General features: G+C 44.0%; 1 protein-coding gene across 1 annotated transcript in view; it reads left to right on the top strand.

The window, feature by feature from the left end:
- The window catches only part of VPS50 (VPS50 subunit of EARP/GARPII complex), an 821,620-nt gene that overhangs the window by 96,837 nt on the left and 699,177 nt on the right, over positions 1-25,606 (top strand). Inside the window, exon 3 of the mRNA XM_078663657.1 lies at positions 22,359-22,481. Within this exon, the coding sequence (XP_078519783.1) occupies positions 22,359-22,481 (123 nt within the window). The remainder of the gene's footprint in view (positions 1-22,358; positions 22,482-25,606) is intronic.

The following is a 25,606-nucleotide window of genomic DNA, read 5'->3' on the forward strand; positions in this document are numbered from 1 at the left end:
GAAGGTTGACTCAAGGGGTCCGTTATTTGTGATTGGTTGAAAAAATTACACTGCTTTCTAATATTTGCAACCGGTGTTTAGCTGCCTAGCATTCCATCTACTCCCTCTCCACTTTTGTATCTGTGAAGAGGTGTGAGGCACTTCCATACACAGTTCTCAGCTTCACTAGTAAAAGCAGCATTTACCTACATCGGAGCTCTCAGAGAATTTGTTTAACAATGAGAAATTAGTTTCTTTGCTGTTGAACTGCAGCAATGAAGTCTGAAAACAAGTGTACCTTGGGCCACACTGCGGTGATTGTTGGAGTAACTTTTCCTGGTGGACACAAATAGGCAGACTATGCGTTAGTGGGTCGGGGTGGGGGTGGTGGTAGGAGCACACAGCATGTGTAGCAGCATCGGGACAATGTGAGAACTCCCCATCATGAAGAATTTGGTTGGCCCAGGGTACAACCTAGGTCAAGAGCCAATCCTCGAAGTATAGTTCCATTCTGGGCCCCTTAGTTTTCCTAGGAAGTTCAATAATTTGCATTAAGGTTCTTTGGGAACATCTCTTGGAAATCTTTGATCTGTATTTTAGGAATCTCACTCGTTCTCGAAGAGCTTCTTCATGATCTTGGACTTTTTTCTCGGAAGGCAATACTGCTGCCAGAGTAGACTAAGTTTCATTAATTCACTTTGACAACTAAGTCTGAACAGCTCCTAAGAGGCACAAAACCATGATACTGTTTAAATCTTGAGTTCCAAAGCCTCCTGGGTTTCACCTGTAGCAGACAAGAGAGCATCCAGTTTATATGTGTGCGCAAGGTTGCCCCCTTCAGCAAACTCATGTCCTCTAAGGGTCACGCCTCTCTGTGCTCCATTACTTCTGTACATCCGGATTTTGAAGCTGGTGTGGAGTATTTGCTTTGGCTTAATAGAGTTAGAAAATGTAAATAGAAAATTAATAAGCAAATCTGGTAATTTGCCTTGGGTATTATCTTGAAAACACAGTCAAATGAAATACATCCAAAATGTGCAAAGTTTAGACTTATTTTGTACAGATTGCTACTACTTTTTGGAGATTGAGACTCTCCTGAGTTTCATGAACTACTTTTTATGGGGAGTTCAACTAATTTGAATACGAATTTCATGCTCCTTTGATATCACTCTTTTCTTTAACTCGTTATGGGTTCTATTAGGTCTGATTCCATTCTTTTACAGAACATGCTTGTCAAATTTTACTACTGATGTTTCTAACCATATTTTTCCTTAATAACTTTTATAAACTGATTTATCTGACTTACTAATTTAATAAAAAAAGACCATGAAGAATTTAGTTGTCTCCATAAGAGAATAAATGTTTTGAAATCAATTAAAAAAACTCTCATAATTGACTGAACATAACTGTTAATTATGATTTTGATTGACCGTATTTGATATAGCTTCCATTCAAATGGTGACAAATATCTGTCGCCTAAAAGAAGATGATTTGGTGCGGAGTTGGAGCCCATTCTTGTATGTCACTGGTTGAACTGGTTCTGGAAAATACAATTTTGACTCTTTCTTTGCTATCAGGATTGACCATTGTTGTGCCTGCTGAAGAGCTGGGCGGGAAAGGAAGTCCAATTAAGACCAGCATTGGAAATGCAATAGGTCTCGCATTAGGAAAGTTTGAGCGATTGGTATTGTAAATGACACTTTTTTTTATTTATGTGTTGGTTTTGAAAATAGCAAATTTAATAGCTTTGTCAGTTACAATGTCAATAGTTTTAACTTTGGCAAATGTGACACCTATAGCATTTGTAATGCAATGTGTGTTGTATTTACGTTACTTACATGTATTGATATTACAAATAACAATGGCTTTCAATTTTGTAAATAATTAATACTTAAATAAAAAAAATTGTAATTTATAATGGCAATAGCTTAAACGTTTGTAAATAAATTTAGTGAAGATTATGTTCAGTGTATTTTATTGTGACGAAAATCCAAGAACATTGCATTTGCACCTACACACACACACAGAGCCACACACACACACATATAGATGTGGTGGTGGTGGATCTGGGGGATATGGTGGTGGTGGATGTGGTGGTGGTGGTGATGGTGGTGGATGTGGGGGTGGATGTGGTGGTGGTGGGTGTGGTGGTGGTGGATGTGGTGGATGTGGTGGAGGTGGTGGTGGATGTGGTGGAGGTGGTGGATGTGGTGGTGGTGGATGTGGTGATGGATGTGGTGGTGGTAGTGATGGTGGTGGGTGTGGTGGATGAGGTGGTGGATGTGGTGGATGAGGTGGTGGATGAGGTGGTGGATGTGGTGGTGGATGTGGTGGATGCGGTGGTGGTGGTGCATGCGGTAGTGGTGGAAGTGGTGGTGGATGTGTTGGATGTGGTGGTGGATGTGGTGGTGGATGTGGTGGTAATGGGTGTGGTGGATGTGGTGGTGGATGTGGTGGTGGATGTGGTGGTAATGGGTGTGGTGGATGTGGTGGTGGATGTGGTGGTGGATGTGGTGGTGGATGTGGTGGTGGTGGTGGATGTGGATGTGGTGGTGGATGTGGTGGTGGATGTGGTGGTGGTGGATGCGGTGGTGGTGGTGGTGGATGCGGTGGTGGTGGTGGTGGATGCGGTGGTGGTGGTGGATGCGGTGGTGGTGGTGGATGCGGTGGTGGTGGAAGTGGTGGTGGATGTGTTGGATGTGGTGGTGGATGTGGTGGTGGATGCGGTGGTGGATGCGGTGGATGTGGTGGTGGTGGATGCGGTTGTGGTGGTGGATGTTGCGGTGGATGTGGCGGTGGATATGGTGGTGGATGTGGCGGCGGATGTCATGGTGGATGTGGAGGTGATGGTGGATGTGGTGGTGGATGTGGTGGTGGATGTGGTGGATGTGGTGGTGGATGTGGTGGTGGATGTGGTGGTGGATGTGGTGGTGCATGCGGTGGATGTGGTGGTGGATGTGGTGGTGCATGCGGTGGATGTGGTGGTGGTGGATGCGATGGATGTGGGGTGGTGGTGGTGGTGGATGGGGTGGTGGATGTAGTGGTGGTGGGTGTGGTGGATGTGGTGGTGGTGGGTGTGGTTGTGGCGGTGGATGTGGCGGTGGATGTGGATGTGGCGGTGGATATGGTGGTGGATGTGGTGGTGGATGTGGTGGTGGATGTGGTGGTGGATGTGGTGGTGGATGTGGTGGTGGATGTGGAGGTGGAGGTGGTGGTGGATGTGGTGGTGGTGGTGGATGCAGGCCCGGACTGGCCGTTGCAGGCACCGGGCAATCCCCCGGTCGGCCGCGAGGGTGGGGGCCGGTTTTGTTACAGGGTAGTTTTTTGCAGCATAGCTGCAAAAACGGCACTGTAACAAAATCGGCCGAAAACCGGCCCTAGCAAAGAGCGCGGTCGCACCCCCCAACCACCCCGGGGGGGAGGGGGGGCCGGCCGAGCACTTTGCCAGGGCCGGTTTCGGTTCCCAGTCCGGCCCTGGGTGGATGTGGTGGTGGTGGATGTGGTGGATCATTGAGGTCTATTTTGCATCAATGTATAAAAGTTTCTAAATAACTACACAATAATGTGAAAAGGTGGCGCATAATTTGATTCATTCACAATGTACCATATAATTTGCTTTTCAAAGCCACATAATAGCGCTGTCGGATAATTCGGCCCGGAGTTGCAGCATTTTGTCAGTCTCCTCCCCACCCTGCGGGTCATCAATGACATCGTTCAGTACCGGGATCTGGACGAAAACAACTGACAGTGATTGAGGGGAGACGGGGGCGGCATGTGGCCAATTTGTTCAAAAGAGAAGAAAGGGTAAGCTAGAGCAGTGCAGGGTACGCAGAGTATACGTGCTGGAGAGAGACTCAGTGCTCAAGGTGCTGGTCGGGGTGAGGGGGGCTGGAGATGTGGTGACAGAGGGGAAAGGGTGGGTGAAGGAGCGCGAGCTAGTGCTGGAGAGAGTGGCAGGAGGGGGAATAGAGGTGTTGGAGATGTGGAAGAGAGAAAAAACAGCAAGCTACTCCTAGATGACGGGCGTGGTAGGGGGGCGGTGCTGGAGTATGGGGGGAGGTAATCGAAGAACAGGGCGAGAGAAAAAAAATCAAAGTAAGTGCAAAAAAATTGAGAGGAGAAAATACCATTACCGGAGAAAGGAAAGGCTACAGTCTGAACCCGTGCTCAAGGGGGTGGGGAGGGGGTCAGTGGTGAAGGGGAAAGGGAGATTGAAGTCGGTGCCGGGGAGGGTGAGAGATAGGAGGGAGCAAGATCGACGGCGGAGTCGGGTTCAACGTTACAGCTGGTTGTGGGCAGAGAATGGAGAGTGCGTCCGGGGAGGGGGATCGGTAGCGAGGGCTGAGGAGCAAGAGGGGTGAGAACCAGCGGTGAGGGGCAGAGTGATCCAGTGCTGGCAGATAAAACAAGACGGAGGGCATTGCTGTGGGGAGGAGGGGGGAGTAGAAATGAGACACGGTGGGAGGGGGCGGAGCGGGAAGAGCGGCATGAGGGTGTGAAGCAGCAGGGGCCTTTGAAGTGAAGCTAAGCTTCACTTCAAAGGTGTGGGAGGAGTGCAGCTGGTGATTGACTGGCGATTTGATGATGTGCACGCGCATTTTAGGTCAATGCGCTTGCACATTGACCTAAAAGCGCACGGGCACAGCATCAAATCGCCAGTCAATCGCCAGTCTAGGTAAAGCTTATTTAAGCCTCTATATATCTCGCTCCCGCTCAATGCACATGCGCATTGAGATAGGCCGCTCGACCTAATAAAAGCAGGGGAGGGACCACACAGTTTACAATGGAGACTTACCAGAAAACGATTATCATGTAGGGCAGCATTTCTGAAAAATCCCCTTCTGACAATAGATAGATGAGGTATTAATTAAGCTTAGAGGACCTTTTTGTTTGCCAATCCAGCACCCTACCCCACTTCGAATAGTCTTTCTGCCTATACTCCAGGTTTGACACCTATCAGTGAAGTGAGAACAGAACAAATCCAAAGAGGGGAGAAGTAATCCAGTTCACAGTGGGAATATTCCTGTTTGTGATTTTCATGAATTTGTAACCTTGATGTCAATGGTGGTCTAGGTATAGAACTGTTTCAACAGACCAATTGACTCCTTGCCTCACTCCAAAATGTTCATATCTGTTGTGATACAACACAACTCAACATTCACTCCTTACAGCTGCGAGACAAGAAACCTCAACAGATCATAGCTCTTCCAAACATTAGGTAGGTTTTCACCGAGTACCACTTCAGGATGCCTGCATTGTCATGCCCGCGCCCCCTCATTGCTATCTTAGTCACTTTCAGCGGGAGCTATTGCTGATGGGAGCCTCCCTCGCCGCACACTCCTTTCTGGACTGCCCTTGCTTTACTCTCAGGTTAATCATGGGGACATTCATAATGGCCTGCAGGGGCAGCAATGAGTGCCTCCAGTCTGCTATTTGGGACACACTGGTTCTCCACCTTCACGCTGCTATTAGGCTTGGCTGGCCTACTCCCTCACATGAATCTGGAGTTTCAGGCGCATTGGCTTCAATAGGCCTAGTTTTCACAGATTGTCTCTCAGATTGTCTCTGGAAGCCTTTCCACAGCAAACTAGTCTGCAACTGTGTGTGACTAACCCCACCACCTCCCATGAACCCCCCCCCCCATTCCCTAATGAAACCCCCCCATCCCACTCATCCCCCAGACTCAACCTAACGTTTGGTTTCTCATAGTCTACGAAGGTCGCCTTAACCTAGCTTTACCTAGCTCTAAGAAATATATATTTTAGATGACAGTTCTCCATCAAGAGTTTTCAGTGTATTAGATTAAAACCGATGAACGAATAAAAGAACACTTTATTTATAAATTATGTTTAAATGGGAATTGTGCCATTTTCTCTAAAAAGATTTTCAGCATAAAAAAAGAAATAAAGAGCCTAGGTATCTGGTTCGACCAGGACCTCAATTTCAAGACACAAACCAGAAACTGCGGGAATATGCTTTGGCCTTTTGCGCACCGCTCGCAAAATACTCCCCCTTATACCCCCTCAGTCCAGGAAACTTTTCATTCAGGGCCTCATCATATCAAGGTTGGACTATGAAAATGCTCTATACTTGGGCGCCCCAAAATTGGTCATTAATAAACTTAAAAATGTCCAAAACGCAGCAGCAAGGCTGCTGACTGGCATTAAACTTAGATGCTCCGCAAAACCCGCCCTCATCTCGCTACCATTCCATGAAAGAATCACCTTTAAAACCTTATGCATCACTCACAAAATCCTTCATGGCAAGGGCCCCCCTATTCTGAGACCCCTTATCAAACCACATAAAGTCAACAGGCAGCTGAGATCTAACATCCTCTCCTTGGCTAGCGTCCCCAGAATTAAAAGAACGCGGTCAGGGGTGCGTCTTTTTTCATATAACGCTCCTAAACTATGGAATGCCCTACCCCTCGACATCCGAAGGGAAACTAATCTGTTGGCCTTCCGCAAGCTACTGAAAACCTGGCTGTTCCCCTGATCCTTCTTGCCCCAGATGTAACCTGACGAGTCATAGCGCTGGGACGCCCTCGGGTAGCTACGCGCTCTAGAAATCTAATTCAAATTCAAATATTAACCAAATTCTGCCCTTTAACTCAAACAGTCAAATCAATCACTGTGAAAGGCACAAGACTATGTACAACCCAACTCTTTTTTTTTCTTTTTTTAACATACTTACCCTCCTTTTCAGTCATTTTTGGCAGTATATTTCCCCCAGTGTCAATGGGGAAAAGGAATGACATTTTGATGAAGCGTTGCATTTTTTTTATTTTTAGAAAATTGTAAGTGGCCACACAGGTTCCTCTTTTCATTGTTAATTTCCTGACTGCCTACTCATTGATTTTGATGTCTGTACCATGGAACCTTTTGCTTTATTGCAAGGTTTGCACCGTTGGGCAGCATCTTCTGTGCATTTTCACAATCCGATTTTCTCCTTGCTTGATGTGCCTACTGCAGGATGTAAAGGTTCACTTATACTGAAAGCTGTAAGTGCCTTGTGACGCCATCGGATTTGAAACCCCTCCTCTTTGGATCTGGTGACAGATGCCCTCAAGCCTGATTACACAGTGTAGTAAAATGTGGGGAAGAGAAAACATTATTGGGATGTAATGATGGTTCTCTGAGAGCTAGACAGATGTCTGCTGCTAAGTACGAGCCATTTGTGATTTTATTCACAAAAGTTAAGTTTGCCTTACTTGGATGCTTTACTGAACCAGCTCTGTCAGAAGCCTCAATCAATTAGGGAATTGTAAACGCGCTACCCACCCATGAGGATCTCAGGGCACTGGAGGGGGAGGGGGCGGGGGGGACGGGGGTAGCAGATCTGCTTAGCCGAAGAGCCAGGTCTCGACGGTCTTCCTGAAGGTGTTCAGGGAGGGGGCGCGCCTGATATCTGCTGGTAGCTTATTGCAGGTCTTGGCTGCAATGTGAGAGAAGAATCTTCTGCCTGCTCTGGCTCTGTGGATGCGCAGTTTCGGCCACTGCGAGGTTGGAAGATCGGAGGTTTCTTTTGGGTACGTGGAAGTTGATTCTGTCATTGAGGTATTTGGTTCCTTGTTGTGTAGGCATTTGTAGGCGTGAGGGGGGATTTTGAAAGTGACTCTTTTCCCTACGGGGAGCCATTGGAGAATTTGTAGGTGTTGGCAGATGAGTTCGTGTCGGGGATGCCGAGGACAAGTCTGGCGGCGGTGTTCTGTATTGTCTGGAGTTTGCGGCGTAGAGTGCGTTTCCATAGTCCAGTCTGCTAGTGATGAGTGTGCGGGTGACTGTCTTCCTTAACTCAGGGGAGATCCACTTGAAGGTCTTGCGGAGGATGTGGAGGGTGTTGAAGCAGCTGGAGGTGACGGCGTTGACCTGTTGGTTCATGGTGAGTGATGAGTCGAGTACAGTGCCGAGGTTCTTGGCGTGGTAGGGGATAGGTGGGCTTCCAAGGTGGGCCACCAGGTGCTGTCCCATGCAGAAGGGGTGGTGACGAGGACTTCTGTCTTCTCAGCGTTGAGCTTCAGGCAGCTGTTGGTCATCCAGACTGCGATGTCTTGCATTCCTTTCTGGAAGCTGAGTTTGGCAGTGGTGGGGTCTTTGATGAGGGAGAGGATGAGCTGGGTGTCATCGGTGTAGGATATGATGTTGAGGCGGTGTTGTTGGACGATGGCTGCGAGGGGGGCAGTGTAGATGTTTAAGAGGGTGGGGCTCTGTGATGAACCCTGTGGGACTCTGCATGTGATTTTAGTGGGGTCAGAGAGGAAGGGTGGGAGTCTGATCCTTTGGCTTCTTCCGGTGAGGAATGATCGGATCCAGTCCAGGGCTGTTCCTTGTAAGCCTGCGTAGTGTAGTCTGGTGACTAGTGTGCGGTGGGAGACGGTGTCGAAGGGTGCTGATAGGTCGAGTAGGATGAGGGCTGCGAAGTGTCCTCGGCGCTGGAGGGTGCGGATGTTGTCTGTGGCGGCAAGTAGGGTGGTCTCTGTGCTGTGGTTGCTTTAGAATCCTGATTGGGACGAGTCGAGGACAGCGTTCTTTTCTATGAATCGTGTCGGTTTCCTGTTGACTGTTTTCTCTGCAACTTTGGCTGCAAAGGAGAGGCGCGAGATGGGACGATAGTTCTTGAGGTCAGAGGGGTCATCTGTGGGCTTCTTGAGCAGCGGTCTGACTTCTGTGCGCTTCCAGTCATCTGGGATGGTGCCTGTGTCCAGTTGGAGACAGTGGGCTTGCTAGTGTTTCTAGGGGCGGGGGCCGTCTGTGGCGCCTGGTGGATGGTCAATGAAGTTGTGTAGAGGTTTTTGATCTTGAGGTGGAAATAGGTTCCAAACTTGGTTAGTGAATTCTTGAATGACACTGAAAAGTTCATTGGAGTTAGCCAGGATTTTGTTGTGGATGAAGTTCCTCTTGGTGGCTCTGATCTGGTTGTGGTAGTCCATCATGGCATCCTTGTAGGTGGTGTGGTTTTCGGTTGTCATGGTGTTTCTCCAGTTCTCATCCAGGCGTCTGCAGGTGCGTCTGGCTTCTTGGAGAGCAGTGGTGAACCAGGGGGCTTTCCTGGGGCGTTGTCTGTCGGGGTTGCGTAGCGGGTCGAGCTCGTCTGCGCAGTTGGAGATCCAGGTGTGGAGTTCTCTCGCTGCGTCGTTTGCGTCAGGTGTCCAGGTGTGGTTGGTTCGGGTGAGGGTGAAGTTAAGTTGCTCGCCGGTAACCTTGCTCCAGTTCCTTCGTGGTGGGCGTGGGGCTTGTTAGGGTGCCTTGGGTTTGTTGATGGTGAAGTGTATGTAGTGGTGGTCAGTCCATGGCGGCTGTGTTGTGTGGCTGAATTGGACGCTGTTTCCTGCAGCGAAAATAGGGTCGAGGGTGTGTCCTGCTCTGTGGGTTCGTGTGTTGACGAGTTCTTTATGTCCGATGCTAGCGAGGTTGTCACAAAGCATAGTGGAGTTGGGGTCGCTGGGTTGATGAGGTGGAAGTTCAGGTCTCCAATGAGCATGTAGTTTGTTGAGACGATGGGGTGGGGTGCGATGAAGTCGGTGATGGTGGTGGTGAAGGGTGTTCGGGGGTCGGGAGGTCTGTAGATGAGGGTTCCTCAGAGGGTGGCTTTGGGGGTGGTCTGGATCTGGAAGTGCAGGTGTTCGGCGTAGGGGAACGTTACACTGGAGGTGGTGAGTCCGAGGGTGGTCTTGTGGCCGATGGCGAGGCCCCCTCCTGGGTGGTTGGGGCGGCCTTTCTTCTGGATCTTTTATCCGTCTGGGATGGCGGTGCTGATGTTGGGGGCAGGGGATGCGTTGGTCCAGTTCTCTGTGAAGAAGGCGATGAGAGAGTAGAGTAGGTTCCAGATTTCCATGGCATGTTTGTGTACGGAGCGTACGTTGAGGAGGATGTATTTTAGGATGTCGCCGGTGCTGGCGTCATCGGTGTTGGAGGCCAGGGTGGCGGTGAGGGTCTGGCGGCAGTGGAGGCAGGAGAACTGGCCGTGGATCGTGTTAAGCGAGGCCTGTTGGCATTCTCTTAGTCTTCCAGGCTTAAGTGCAAGGACGGTGGTGGTGTCGTAGCGATGGGTAGTGGGAGGTCCAGGGTTCCTAGCGCTGTCCACGGTTGAGTCGCGGACGGGCGCAAACGGGCTTGCCTTTGGCACGACTGCGCAGCGGCCGTCATTAAGTAGGGGAGGTGGGAGGGAGGAGAGGCGGGAGCAGGGGAATCCCTAGGGGGTTAATTCCGGAGGGGGTGGCGCAGGGGCAGCATCAGCAAACGGTGAAAGGAACAGGCCGGTGCGAGAAGATAAACAGTGGTGGAATTAGAGCAAGACACAGATGGGCACATTAACAGTGGCACAACAGGGAAACATTAAGAAAAAAAACGACTGAGAAAGGTTACGGTGGTTGCAGGATGTCTGGTCCAAGTTGAAGCGGGCAGCAGCCTCAAACCTCCCAAGGAGGAGGTTGGGGTCTGGAGGCAAGAGACGGCACAGCGGAGCTGCGGGGAGAGAGTGGACCTAGACCGATGGTCTAGATCCACTCTCTCCCCACAGTAGAAACATTGATTTCGATACACAGTGTTTGGAAGTGTTGGGGATAAAGCCATCATTTCATCCTATAACACTCAAATAAATTTTGGATAATTGCTTTGACTGAATACGGTACTATGTACGAAGGAAATGGGAAAGGGAAAGCTGTTGCAGCTGATTGTTGCAAGCTTTATGCCATCAGCCCTCACTCGTTTAAAGAAAGATCCTTGGCTAGTCACATGGACCATTTGGGATCCGTGCACCAGATTGTGAACTGGTACTTGGTCTATGATGACATGCACTGAGTGAAAGGTTTGTGTTGACTACTGCTGTGGCAAACCTTCCCTTGCTTTGTAATAGCTCTTATCTGGCGCATAGATGTAACCATGTCCATAGCCCTGTTCTTTTCACATTTGATTTAAGAGCAATAGGTGGATTGGTTGTGACCCTATTTGCAGGTCTTCAAGCTGACCAAAGGCAATTTTTTTTTATTTTAGTCCTCCACATTATACGCGTGTGCTTTGGCTAGTGAACAGCATGATGTTGTGCCTGAAATTGCAGCTCATCGTATTCAGGTCTTTATATAGCCAAAGCTAGAATCTTAAAAAAATATGTATAGTCGCCAAAAGGGAGGAGTGGGGAAAATGCTTAACGGTATGGTATACTTTATTTGTTGATTAATAAAAATCATTACAATCAAGAATAAAACACAAAAGGTTAAGAACATTAATTTTTACCGACAAAACACATGTACAGCTTTATACTAAGAAATTAGCAGCAATGATTAAATGTGCCTGTGCCAATCAATAATTAAAGTACAATTGTGCAAGATTTTTTTTTTTTTTTAGCAGCAATAAGTAAAGTGCAGTTGTGCTGGAGGCTGACGGACAATTCCAAAAACTGTTATTAAGAAATATGTAATTTTCTCCTTGGCAGGACGGCCCACAAAATACAGTTAATTGTGGGTATTTTAAAAATGTTAAAACCATTTTTCTTAAATCTCAGATTTGTTTTCCTAATCACTATAACATTTTAAAACCTTTTGGAACTTCAGATTCAGAGTCATGCACTATACGTTTGGGAGCAAATGATCATTTTGGCATTAATGTCTTTGGCGACATGTTGCTGCAATAACAATCATTATCAGTCTTGGTTAGTAGCTTTTTTTCGGCAATATAAATGAACTTTACAAATTGTGAGATCAGGTAGGGCATATTCCCAGTGGGATAGATTATAATGGCGTGCCGACATGTTCTCACCCCTAGTTCATTAAAAATCGGTCTCAACAGAGTCTTCCGCTCTTCTAACAGTTGGGGGCACATTGTTACAATATGTATTAAAGATTTGTTATGAAAGCCACGTAACCTACAGGTTTTTGTGGTCCAATTTTTTCCCATTTGGGTATTCCATCCTTTGTAGGGTATCTCCCAGCCCGTAGCAACATACATCTGTTCCTTAGAAATGGTTTTAAATGGGTCAAGCGATATAATTGAGGTTCTAATTTAATAAATGAGTTGATAAGTGACCAGGAGTGACTCTTTTTTTGTGAGCTCATCCTTATCTAAAAGAGTGACTGAACGATTTATTGTCTGTTTATAAACTGCTTTGCTCCTAACTTCTTCTTCAAAGACTGGGCACTTAAAATTGTGTAAATTCTGACTTAGAAATGCTCTCCAACTCCTAACATGCTGATGCCTTGTTATCTCCTGCCAACATTGGTTTGCAAGGGTACCCTGGGCCGAACGAAATAGAGAATATAAAGTTTTAAAAAAGGCAGATTGCTGTACCAGAGATTGCCTTTTCAGACCAAATTCTAATCTGACATTAGCGTGCCCTATATACCTAGAGACCCGGTTTGAAGACTTTTGTTTGTAGGTCATCAAGTATTTTCGCTTCTTTGCCACGAAAAATCATTGAACCGTAAGCCAAAGAGGGGATCAGCTTTGCTTTCATAACCTTTAATAAATGTTCATGATTTGGACAAGACAACTTCTCCCTCAACTTTCTAAAAGCAAAGGACAAGGCTGTCGCCTTTGCTTTAAGGTTAATGAAATGCTGTCTAAAAGACAAATTATCATCAAATGTTATTCCTAGGTACTTATAATATTTCACGGTTTCGATTTGTAACCTGTTAATCTTCCATTCTTTCTTATCTATTTTTGTAGAACCTATCATCATTTTTGTCTTTTTGGTATTGATTTGCAAACCATTATGGGTGATAAAGTGATTAAAAGAGTCAACTAATCTTCTAAGGCCTATGGCAGTATGGCTTAACCAAATGGTGTCATCAGCATATTGTAAATATTTGATGTCTTTGCCTAAGAAGGTAGGTGACTGAGCGTTAACTTCTTTAAAATGTATTGGTAGGTCAGCCATAAAAAGATTTAAAAGGCATGGAGCCAGAACACAACCTTGTTTCAGACCACTCATAGTTTCAAATCGGCAGGTTGTACTTCTGCCGTCTCCGACTGCGATCTGGACCCATCTGTTGGTATATGACAATTTAATCCTGTTGAGCAGATGGTTTGAGTACCCCATTCTGAAAGCTTGGCCCAAATTAGATTACGGGGAACAGAATCAAAAGCGGCCTTAAGGTTGACGAAACAAATATATAGCTTTTGCTTTCTATATTTTGCTCTTTTGGCCAATAAAGTCAGTAAGGTCAAGTTCGTAGTCGTTGATTCGCCCCTTCTAAAGCCTGATTGGAAAGCTGGAATAAAATCTTTTTTTGCGACCCATTCTTCCAAGTCGTCAAGCAGGCAGCTCCCGAAGATTTTTGCCTCCACATCTGTTAGGGCAATTAGCCTATAATTTGCAGGGTTGTCTTGTGGACCACTTTTATATATCGGCTGAATTATGCTTCCTTGCCATGACTCGGGAACCGATCCAAATTTAATAACATCATTAAACAAAATTGTTAAAACCTCTGACCTATGCTCAAAATTTGCTTTAAAAATTTAATTTGGAATTCCGTTAGGGCCAGGTGCTCCATTTGATCTGATCCTGTTTATTGCCTTTTTAACTTGCTCTGTAGGCCATTGTGACTCCGCTTGGATAATGTGCTGGCCATTCACGTATTTTCTACCTTCTTCTCTGCTTGACTTTTGACAAACAGTATTAGTATTAAGCTGTAGGTCCGAGGATGTACCGTAAAGATTATAAATAAAAGATGCCCAACAGGATTCAGTGATATTCGCACTATTCTCTCTTACTACCATTTTCGAGATTATTTATTACGCCCCACAATAATTTTGGATTTCGAGTTTTGCATGAATAATGTAGCTTGGACCATATTCCCTCATAGTAAGTTTGTTTGGCTTTCCATATTTCGTTTTTATATTGTCTTCTGAGCCTTTTTAATTTATGAAGTTCCAAAGTTTTTATTGCTCCATTTGGTTTTCTAAAAGTCACCCTTACACCTCCTATCAAGTTCTCTTTTTAGGCAAAGCAGCAATTAGTGTACCATCCTGATTTTTTGGGTAACCTGATGGAGCCTGTTGATGTCGTAAAAGGAGGAAAGTGATCCACAAGGGAGACACACAAACAAGGCCATAAATCAACCATGGACTTCCCTTCTTTTTTTTTTTTGCAATCAGTGCTTTAGAGATTGCAAGTTTTAAGAAGTCCCATATTTTCTTTTGGTTTCTCGGGTTCCACACTAGCCTTTTAAGGCTAACAGCGTTTGGCACGCTTTTCATGGATCTTGCTTCTGGAAAGTGAACAAGTGATAGAGCCAGGGAGATTGATTGAGGATTGTCATCACTTTCTATCCTCTGTATTACTTGATACTTATAGAGGAAGGATAACAGCCCCATTGAGAGGATGGAATAATCAATGATGGAGAATTGGCCTGTTTTTCTTTATGTAGGTATTTGGCCATCATACTGTGATAACACACGGTTATATTTATTAAGTTGGGAACGGCACATCTGTCAGTGCTCTAATTGGTTTATTAACACCATTTAAATAAGGAGGTGCATATTGAAATCTCCTGAGATAATTATCATTGCGTCTAAGTGGTTGTGGTACAGCACTTTGACTACTTCCCATAGAGCAGTAAATTGAGAAGGCTTGACAGAGTTTTTTGGACTTAGATAGACGTTTAAGAGTATTATAGGATGTTTAAGGACTAATTTGATACACAAAAGCCACGCCAATTGAAAGTCAATTTCATAATGTTTGATGTCCAAACTCAAAGAAACGTAGATGTATAATCCGTCACTTGCTCGACCAAAGACTGCCTTACGGGATGCAAGGTTCAAATACTCACAATAACCAATTAGGGGTTCCTTTTCCATGCACCATGTTTCCTGGAACATTAAAACATCAAAATCCCTAATAAAGAATACTGTATCTGGATCCTCTGTAAGGGTTTTCAGACCGTTGGTATTCCACAAGCAAATATTAAAGGGTTTTGGGTCCTTATTTGAGCCCTTTAAGCATCATTCGTGCATGTCAGCTCTCCCTTTTGTTAGTATTAGGAAGCCAGCTCCAATCATCACTGAGAGCTGTATCTTTCTTTAGCTCTTCACACACACAAAAGCCCAGGGTGCAACTTTTAATCTTGATCCCGGATGACAGATCTAAATTTGATATTGACCCTGAAGCTCCTTTTAATACCCTGAAATTACCTCTTGAACTTGTACTCATAGCAGAATCCATTGAGGCAGGGCTATTTATTGCTAACTTCGGGATCAGCAGAGTTGGGTATTGGCTTTCACTGATTTTCCATATTTTGATGCCCCATTTCTCAAATTGTAATTTGTTTGCTAAGATTTTTGTGACAGTCTCTTCTCGGTGCCAAGTTGTAAAAGTCATCTCTTTGGTGGGATTGTTATGATCTTGTTTAAAATCAACTGAATCTAAGTCTTCCGATGTTAAATCTTTAAACTCTGGGATTGCGTATCAGAGTTTCAAAATATTGCCGCGATTCAAAATATCATGGAGACCTCTTGAAGCATAACCTGGGCAGAATGCTAATTTCATAGCTGCATCTGTGAATTCATTAATCTTTGATTTTTCTTTTTTTATGTTACCAGCGATCTCAAATGACATTTGCATGTCTTGAATAACCCCATCGCCTAGCACGGTGTCTTCCACCAATGGTTGTTCAGAGGATACTATATGCTTGATGTTAGTTGGAATGTTTTCTGAGAAGGCAACATTGTTAATACTTTTCCATTTGACCACAATTTGTTCATCACATTGATGGTCAGTTCCTTTTTGGTCCTGATCTAGGCCACTCACTTGTAAATTAGATGTTACATTAGTTTGTGACCTTATGCAGTCATGGGCCACTTAGGTGGGAAGGCGTATTTGGGCTGGTCCTATTAGGCTTACCGTAGTTTCCCCCCAACAAGGTTCCAAGGGTCTAAAGATGGGATAGATTTTGTTTGTGATGAGCTCAGTGGACAAACCAGTGTTTTGTGTTTTTTTTAAGTTCTTTATTTTGTTGTGAGCTTTCCTTAATCTTTTTTTCGCTCTTTTAGTTAGTCCATCTGAAATTATATTAATGGTCGGCGCCTGGTTTGAGGTAATTTGGTAGGCATTAACGTTGTCTACTGCTGGTAGGTCCATGGATTTGTTTCCTTCACTCAAGACCTGGGGTTTCTCAGGCATTTTGTGAAGTCTCTCCCCTTGGGAATTGCTTTTCACTTACTTTGACCTTCATTTTTGACTAGGCTATAATATGCTGATCAGCTTTACTGGTATTAGAACAATTTTAGTTTTTTGTTGATTTTCTCCTTATCGCGGATTTTGTCAGTGTGCTCCCAATTTCTTCTGGTGATCCCACAGTTGAAGTTTTTGTATCAGGGTGAGGACCATGGTTGTTTTATTAAGCCTGTTTTATTTTGTACTATTCTGTTTGACATCACCTTGACCTCTTGCACCATGGATCTCACTATAGTTGGTAACTCTGAGATTTTATCAATCATATGGGCACAAGTGCATGGTAATAGTTGATTGTCTCTGTCTAATTAGGCTTTAGCTACCAGGTTAGATAAGTGAAGCAATTTAGCATCTATCCCGGCTACGTGGAGAGCCAATGTGTTTAGTAAATCCACCTGAATATTCAGTTTATCTGAATGAAAATTTAGAGCATTGGTGATGTTATCCATTGTGTTGAGTAAACTACCCCATATTCCGTTTTCCTGGTCTTTTATTTTATTTTCTGAAGCACAGGTTGCATCCCGAACGTTTTTCATATTTGGCTAGCAATGATAAATCAGCTGAACTAAGCGGATTAATCAAAGAATCAGCTTGCACAAGCTTACATTGTCCGTTTAAAGAAGGCACATTCTCTACGGGAATTTTACCTAGGACTAGGGTTGAATTGTTGTCATTTTTAATGGTACTGGTTTCCATGATTAGGCTCGGTGGATCCGTTTTAAATGCATGTGTACTGCCATTTGGGCTGGAGGATGCCTCTGGTATCATGATTTGGCAACCCCTAACAGTTTCTGACTTAGGCAGAGCAATCGAGGGTATCCGAACGAGGGGGGACTTAAAGACCTCGTCACATGAATTTAGGTCCGGGACAGACGATATATTGCTCAAGGAATTGATCTCACTTTGACTACAATCTTGTGGTTTTTGCATAAATGTGCCTTTACAACCACTGGGTATAGCGTGAACTTGAGCTTTTACCAAGAGCGGGCCAATGGTTTGTGGTGTTGTTGATGAGAAGGCCACAGCAGCCTCTGTTGGAAAGATGTCAGTGCTATTAACTGATAATTGGTGATCACTGCTGGTTTCTTTAATCTCTGGACGGGCATTATAAGACATGCACCCTGGGTCATGCGAGAACGCTGTGTTCATTACTGTGTTGATCTCAGATGTCTGATCTCTGTTAGCACCACAGGCTGTTGTTGCTGTTCGGTTAACTTTTTTTACAGTTTGCTGCTGCTTAAAGAATCCTGTGAGGGGTGGTTGACTGGTCCTGCTACTGGGCCTGCTACGAACTCCAGAATATTGGGCGTCTGCAGGAGAAGTTGAAGAAAATACTGCTAAATTAGCTAGTTCTCGAGCTTTATCTCCTATTGGAATGCTCAGATTGCTATGCAAAAGATCGCCCCCAGTCTCTATAATCTCCTCGTTCTTTCGCCGCCGTTTTAATTGGGGTCGTGGCAGTATCCAAAGGCAGCCGACCTGACCCCATTATAAGGGGTGGGCGTCTGCCTTATACTGCCTTATAAAGTCGCTTGTCTGATGTGACCTTTGGTAACCTGGTTAGCCTAGTTTGCCATGGCCGCCTTTGGCTAAGTTTGATGTTTTTTTTTTTTTAAGTCCCTTTAAAGATCTTGAATGGCTGATGATGTTTGGTGAGAATGGTGACAGGTGGTAATACTGACTGGTGGCCTCTCTGTTCTCTTGCCTCCTCTAACGACCTCCAATAACCTCTGTCAGTAACCCGGCGACCAATCCGGTGTCTGAATTGATGTTGAAGGTGAGAGTTGAGTTGCAAATAGAGGTATTCCCCTATTAAAGGGTGGAAAGGACGAGGGAATGACGAGGGGGAGGCAAAAGAGGGAACAGGAGCGGGCACACTGGGGCGTCCCAGCCGCTCTCAACCTAGTTGGGCCGCTTCCGCGGGCGCACCCGGGCTCAACACTCCGCGGCCACTGATAGCAGGGCTGTGCTCCTGCCTCTGCTCGCACCACACCCGCCTTACCGCAGGCTGCCTGTTGTGGTCCGTTGGGGTTGGCATCCGTCACCGGGTGCAAATTTTCAGACCTCGGACCTCGGGCTCAGTCCGTAGTCTGTAGTACGAGGGCGCTCAAGTGGCCTCTAGATCGGTCTCTAGATCAAGGAGAGCTTGGGCAGCCTCAGGCGTTCGCTGCCGTAGCTCAGCCGCAGTTCCGCCTCACCGCCACTCGCTGCACTACGCCCATTCACCTGCTTGCCGGCTCCTCCTCTTCCGATATGATTCAGCGCTTCCCTCCTCTTCTGATACGATTCACCACAGAGTAATGGATTTCATAGTGAGTGTATGTGATTTTGAGGTCGCAGAGAAGGTATCTTGGTATCTGGACAGTTGACCCTCCTGGATTAGTTTGCGGTTTCTCCCTGTTGTTTGGTCGAAACTGTAAGGGGCTTTTTCATCCTACAACAATTTCCTAATTAAAAAAAAATGCATTCTTGAAGCATTGCTGTTTATTATGCTACCTTACCCACTTCTTCTAAAGCACGTAACTTCCATTGAAATGTATTTGTAATGAATTTTTGGCCCTGATATTTTAATCTGTTTTTCCAGATTGTTAGCTAAATCATGTTGATTGCTTTTTATTGTCTGTATCTCCTTAAGAATGTTTTTCAATAGACTGACCACAGTTGCATCCGACTTATCTGCAGGGAGGCACACTTGTTTGAGATGGAGCACCTTTTTTTATTGTACTTTTAAATCAGTACAGCAAGGTGCAGCATACATATCGTAGCCGGAAGAGACATAAATAGTACAACGTGTAGCATCTGATAAACTTTGGCTAATAAGTTGTATTACAACCGCTGCACTCTCCTCAAATACAAAAAGGGGGCAATGGAGGGAAGGGAATCCGCTCAGCAATGTGGGCCATGCTCCAATTGGCCTGGTATGCACGCCCCAATCGCACGTTTTATTGCTGAACCAAGGGCTCATCGCACTACAGCTCACACATTTGCCCAGTCAACTCATATATTGCCCAATGAATACGGCCCTCAACAGATCAGTCCATCTAGCAATAAGCTAGTGCTGCCACTTGCATTGTTCTGCTCTCTGCGTACTAAGAAATGTCAGAAATGGGGACCATATATTGTTGGGACGCAATTTTACAGGCTTCAATTCCCAATAAGCGGTTAGCTGTTACTGCCAGTAGACCACATGCCGAAGCCATCCTGATTTGTAGCAAAGGTAAGGGATATAGAGTAGAACTTTGGTTTGCTCCCTATTTCTCTGAGTATCACAAATGCCATTAATCACATTTTGAATATGATGGTGTTGAGTTATCAATTGCAGGTTAGTTATGCTTAGGCTTATCTGTCTTGTTGTCATTTCACGATCAGTCCGAACGTTGCAGTCCTTCTCTAAAGTCTTATATTAATTAGTCCTGTCTGGTTCTTGCACTGCTGTCACACGGTCGATAGAGGATTTATGAAACTAATGTGAAGGTTTTGGTTTAGCTCTTAAGAATTTACTATGTTGTCGCTGTGAAAATAGTTTTTCCTTCTGATCAGCTTTTATATTATCCCTCTGCCTAGAATGTTATTCTGCTGTTGTGCAGGGTTGATTTCTATTAGCTTTCTAAATGCTACTGCCTAGAGGATGTTGATTTGAGTGCCTCTGTTTAGAAAGAACTCTCACATAATTTGCACCAGTTTCAGATAAAGTTGCTGTAGTTGTTATATTTCTTAATGTTAGTGCCTGATTACTCTTGGGTTGGTGACCCTTTCTACTTACAAAACCATGCTATTTTACCTTCGGTTGATATCTCCTTCATTGTGTGTTTAATTGGTGGGTCAGATTTGTTTTGACAGAGATAGAGTCCACAACACCCAAAGTTTCCTCAGTTACCTGCCGTTGCATTTTTGCAGTCTGTTATTTATGACATCATCCTTGTTTTAGACTCTATTTTATTTGAAAGTGCAGACCTCTTACGAAAACATTATATGTCTTATTTCTCTTCGCTGACGGCTGTGTAATTTTACGTATTACCTCAGATGTTATGGCTCTTTTACTGAGTGCTCAATCTCCCTTAATCTGCCACTGATTTATAATAAACAATTAAATCCACGCCTAGCCATTCTGATTCTGGTGCTCACCCCTGCACTCTTGAACCCCTCTCACTTCCAACTTCAGATACACGCCTTACCTCAATTCTGTCACAATGTCTGCGTGGCTCCCCATACTGGCCTCTCTGAGAAGGTCGAATTTTTGGGGTTGTTTTTGCTGATCCTAGTGTAGGTTTTAGTTGTTGGCTGAGATTCAGAATCCGGGTCAAGCATTCCTGTTTAGCTGTCATGGCTCCAGACAGTTGTTGTTGGATGTACCTTGCTACAGTATTGTCTTCATCAGCTCAGTGTAACTTCTCCAAACCGGAGAAAAACTCTCACTTTCTAATATGGCTCTTTTGTGGCTAAGAGGCTTTTTAGGCAACAATGTATATGCCTTGCCACATTAGTGTTGGTAAAGCATACAACAAGTAATAACATCTTGTTGGGTCTGGCACTGCCATTTTACAGTGGAGCTTAGTGTTTGCTACTCAATATCCCTAGCTGAGCGGGCTGCTTTTCTTCTCCTGATCAGCTTTGTTGAGGTTAGACTGGCTGGTTAACAGCGAGAATCGCCCGACGGCTACAACAGTGCTAGCTGGTGATCCACTGCATTAGCCATGCTGGAATGGGAGACGTGCTCAGTGGCATTGTGGAAATAGGCGCTTCTCTCATTCTCCCCGAGTACTCTTGGATAGCATAGACCCTTGAATTTAGTGCTAAAATAGGGGCAGAGGAGTTGGGTAGAAACATCAGGTTTATTCCAGAGAATGGATCCACTTGTTGCAGATGGATCTCTGGTGATTGCCAAAAAACATGCCTCAGCCAGTGGAGGTCACCTCCCCTATCTTCCCATGATTACCCTACTGAGTGAAGAGCTATATTCCTGTTAATGGATAGAGTGGCATTTGTTACTTAAATCTGCATGGATGCCTTGGAAAGTGTCTGTAGTGTTCCCGATGGTGGTCTGAGATCTTTTCGCAGAGTATCATTTCCGGACCCCTAGTCATGCCCAAGTGCCTTCCCAGTTCCCCGTTCGTAAATTTAAACCTCCCTGTCAACACTCAATTTCCACATAGAGATTTAATTCCTTGGTGCGGGTGGTTGTAAAGCATGAACCATGGCACTAGACTAGGGAAGTGTAAACTCTAGCATTCCTTACCAAGCGTGAGGAGTTTAGGATGCTGGTATTAAAAGGAGTTGTAAATAGCTGGTTTACTTATGGGTTGGCTGGTACTCCGCTGATAATCAGCAACTAAAGCTCCATTAGAGATTAAGCAGCAGCTAACTTCTTGCTGCTGTTTTCCTTATGATCTTTACTCCACACGTTATTCCATTGCCAAAACGCACTCATTCTTGCGCAGTGGTTTTGGTAATTTAGTCCCGTGATCTGTAGGAACCTCAGAAAAATTGTAGCAGTTAACTTAAAACCTATTTAGCCTTGAGGTGCCTGTTGAAGAAACACTGACTTTCCTTAAACAGAAAATCTTTAAACACCTTCCATGCAGACCCTTTAGATCGAAAAGAACAAAGCATGTAACGGAGGTTAGCTTTGCACTTCGATGTGTGCACCTATATTCAGGTAAGGGACTAAGACTGTGTAACCACCTCCACGTCCATGTATGGCTAGAAGAAAAGGAACCTAGATTATTTCAAATTTTTAGAACAGCCTGAAAACACTCCTTTTCCACATAGAATAGTACCCTCAGGTTGTGACTGTAACATAAGCCCCAAGAGATGATTGAATGTGTTTACTGCATTAGGCAAACACATATTGTTCATTAATGTAACCACTCAGGCATTAAATTCATTGTACTCAAACCAGCACTTGGAGGCGCTGATATAGATTACAGTGCTATATAAATTGAACTAGAAATGTGCAACTTGTATTCATTCATGTTGGCGGTGACATCATGAAACTATTTTGTATATACATCTGTTTTTACTTTTTCTTGTAATGTACTGTTTAATTAAAAGGAGAACAGTACTTACTACTTTTAAGTTGATGGGTGGTAAGTATGATTTTTTCATTTTTGTTAAAAGGTAACTTGAAACATTTCTATTTGATAAGTTTTGAATAAAGTGTTTGTGCCAAGGTGTATTAAATATTAATTTAATTTGTATGTTTGTCTGAAATAAAGGAAGAACTCCGAGAACTGCGTGAACAACCGTCTGATCCTCAGGCAGAACAAGAACTAATCAACAGCGTTGAGGAAGTTTATTTTTCTAATGACTCCTTTGATATGGTTAAATATGAACTTGAGGTAAGGAATATATACTTTTATTTAGCATTGATTTTTAAGTTTGCTGTACTTATTTTCAATTTGTTTGATCATTTTATATGAAGTAATTTCTGAAACACATACACTCTCCTACTCATCAGTCATTTCAACAATTCTTTCCTCGTCAATGTTACTAGAGAAGATTCCATGAATTAACACATTCAATGGGTGTCTCACTGTCTGCATTTTTCTCTTGTTCCTTTATCCATGCCTTGAGCATAGTGAAACTGGAAGTGCGATGAAGCCGGCACCCAAATGTATCCTGATTGACCTGTAGGTTACTTAATTTAAGGGAGGCACAATTGATGCAGCGTTGTTGTGCATTGTGCTGTCAAGCTAGATATGTCGAGGACAGATATGTACTACTAGGCATGAAATTCAAGTTCAAAAGTTTGTGTTGTTCTAGCCTAGCAAGTGGTCTATGTAGTAGGAGATAAAAATAATATGCTCTCCTTGTGCCAGCAAAAAGAGACTCCCAACATAACTAAGTGTAATGTACATATACATTTTGCATAGTCGTCAACAGGCTCTATGTTGAATACATTTTGGATTCAGTTAACGCCAGTGCAGAGCACAATGAAAATCTCTGAAGACCTCTTTTCTGTATGTTTGGGGCTGTTAAGTAAGAGAGAACGATACTGGACGTCTAATCTTTACAGAAGAATGTAATGTTACCAGAGTTTAGCATTGATAAAAATGAATGGCGTACTATCATGGCAGATGACAAAGAATTATTGATAGTAAAAGTGTATATTATTGCAGGCTAGCCAGAGAAAGAGCAATTGTTTAAAAAGAAAAAAGACAGTACTTTTGGGAGTTGAAAGAGAAATGCAGGATCAGTGATGATTGCTTGATGAGCGGTACATAAGTTTTTCCCCCTGATGGTCTAAGAAAGAAATTGTTAGACATTTGTCATGAAGGTGATTTAGGAGTTGTGAAAACTAAAAGAAGGGTCAATAAGTGGTTTTGTAGCCAGAAATTGATCTTGATGTTTAAAGATTGAGGAGGACCTGTATTGTGTGTGAAAACACAGACCAGAATCGGGTAACATTTAGTCCTCATTATGTCTTCTGAAGTGTCCAAACATGCCATGGGGAAAACTGGAACTTGACATAACAGGACCGGTTTGGCATTAGACAAATGGTAATGTGTAGATAACAGAGTTAGTGGATCGTTTTTCTAAGTGGCCTAAGATAGAATTTGTAGAAGCTGTGGATGATACTACATTATTTAGATTGATGTGTAGATTTTTGTTTTTGAAAAGGTGGTAATCATTGATAATGAACTACAGTTTGTTTCTGGTTTGATTAAGAAGTGTTTCAAGAGAAATTACATACTACCACATTGAATTATCATACTGCAGGTAATTCCAGTGTGGAGAGATTTAATAGTGTTATACAGGGAGTTCAGTTGGCTAGGAAGAATCATCAGAATTGGGAATGGTAAGTACAAAAATGTATGTGGAAAGATGGTGATATAACTATATTCAGCCAGTTTGTGGTTATAAGAGGGAGAACACCGTTTACCAAAGATAATTTGTGTTGCTTAAAACCTCTAAGATTGTGAATTGGGCACCTGAAGAGGTAAAGAACACAATAGAGGCATCCCAGAATGTGTATATAGCTATATATGAAGTTCTCTGCGAGAGTGTGGCCACATATTTATGTAAACCTGCCGGGAAGGGCACTACCCGTGTTAATAAATGGTTCGATGCTGAATGCTCCGCAGCTCAAGCATTATTGAAGAAGGCTTTACACGGAGTTCCACGGGATAAGGCAATGGTTAAGAAAGCAAGAAGAAATTATAAAGAGACCGTTGAAAAAAGGAAATTGGAACTGAAAAAAGCAGGCCTGGGATGACCTTGAGAAAGCCACTGTTTTGAGAGACAGTAGTTTATTCTGGGAGGTTATAAACCGCCCCCTCTTTACTAACGAAAACAGGTCCGTGATCATGCATATAACTGGGGAGGCTTGGGAGGCCCATTACTCTGGGATTTTTAATCCAAAGGGCACTATATCGATAAACTAAAGTGAGGATGAAATCTATCTTAATACTCAGACTGCTCAACAGCTCAGTCTATCGCTCTCGTTGGGTGAAGTGGAAGAGGCCCTGCGAAGAGGCATCCCACTCAAGGCACCAGGTCCTGACGCCGTACCCTTGGATTTGTTTAAAAATAACCCTGAAGTTTGGGCACCCCTGTAGCTTAATGTTTTTAAGGCGATTATTATGGGGCGCATTCCATCATCTTGGAAAGAGGCAGTAGTTGTGCCCATTTTTAAAAAAGGTAATAAAAGCGACCCCTGCTGTTATAGGCCAATCTCCTTAATAGACGCCTCTTGCAAATTATTGGGGAGAATAATATTGGCCCGCCTAGAGACATGGGCGAACTCTTCTGGACTTATTGTGGACACACAATATGGTTTTAGAAAAGGTAGGGGGACAACGGAGCCGTGCCTCAATCTGGCCCTGTTCATGGATAAGTACATAAAGGCCATGGGTGTCTCAATTCACCTGGCCTGTATGGACTTATCCAGCGCCTTCAATACTGTGTGCAGGGGGAAATTGTGGCTGCTAATGGAATCCATGGGGTTTGAGGAATCACTGGTTACTTTGTTGCATAGATTACATGCTGCTACTTCTGTGGCCATTCGATATGGCCCTGGGGGTGAAAAAACTGGGTCGATTCCATCAACTGAAGTCGTCCGCCAGGGCTGTATTTTGGTCCCATTTTTATTTTTAATTTACACAAATGGTTTAGAAATTTTTGTTGTTGGAAAAAGGTCTGGACTTCCCTAAAATAAATTGTAAACATATACCTTTATTATCTTACGCAGACGATACTGTGCTAATGACTTTAACTACAAATAGTATGCAAAAATATTTAGATTCTTTTAATCAATTTATGTTGGGATTAGATTTAAAGGTTAACTTTACAAAATCATTTACAATGGTGTCTGGCCCAAAATGGACTAAAACCCGTAAATTTGTTGTGGACAAGATGGTTATTGAGAAAGTCCCAAACTTTAATTATTTGGGAAACCTTTTTAATAAAACTTTGAATTGGGACCTTCTAATTACAACTCAGGTACAAAAAAGACAAGCAGATC

Source organism: Lissotriton helveticus, chromosome 10, assembly GCF_964261635.1.
Source record: "Lissotriton helveticus chromosome 10, aLisHel1.1, whole genome shotgun sequence".
Lineage (NCBI taxonomy): Eukaryota > Metazoa > Chordata > Amphibia > Caudata > Salamandridae > Lissotriton > Lissotriton helveticus.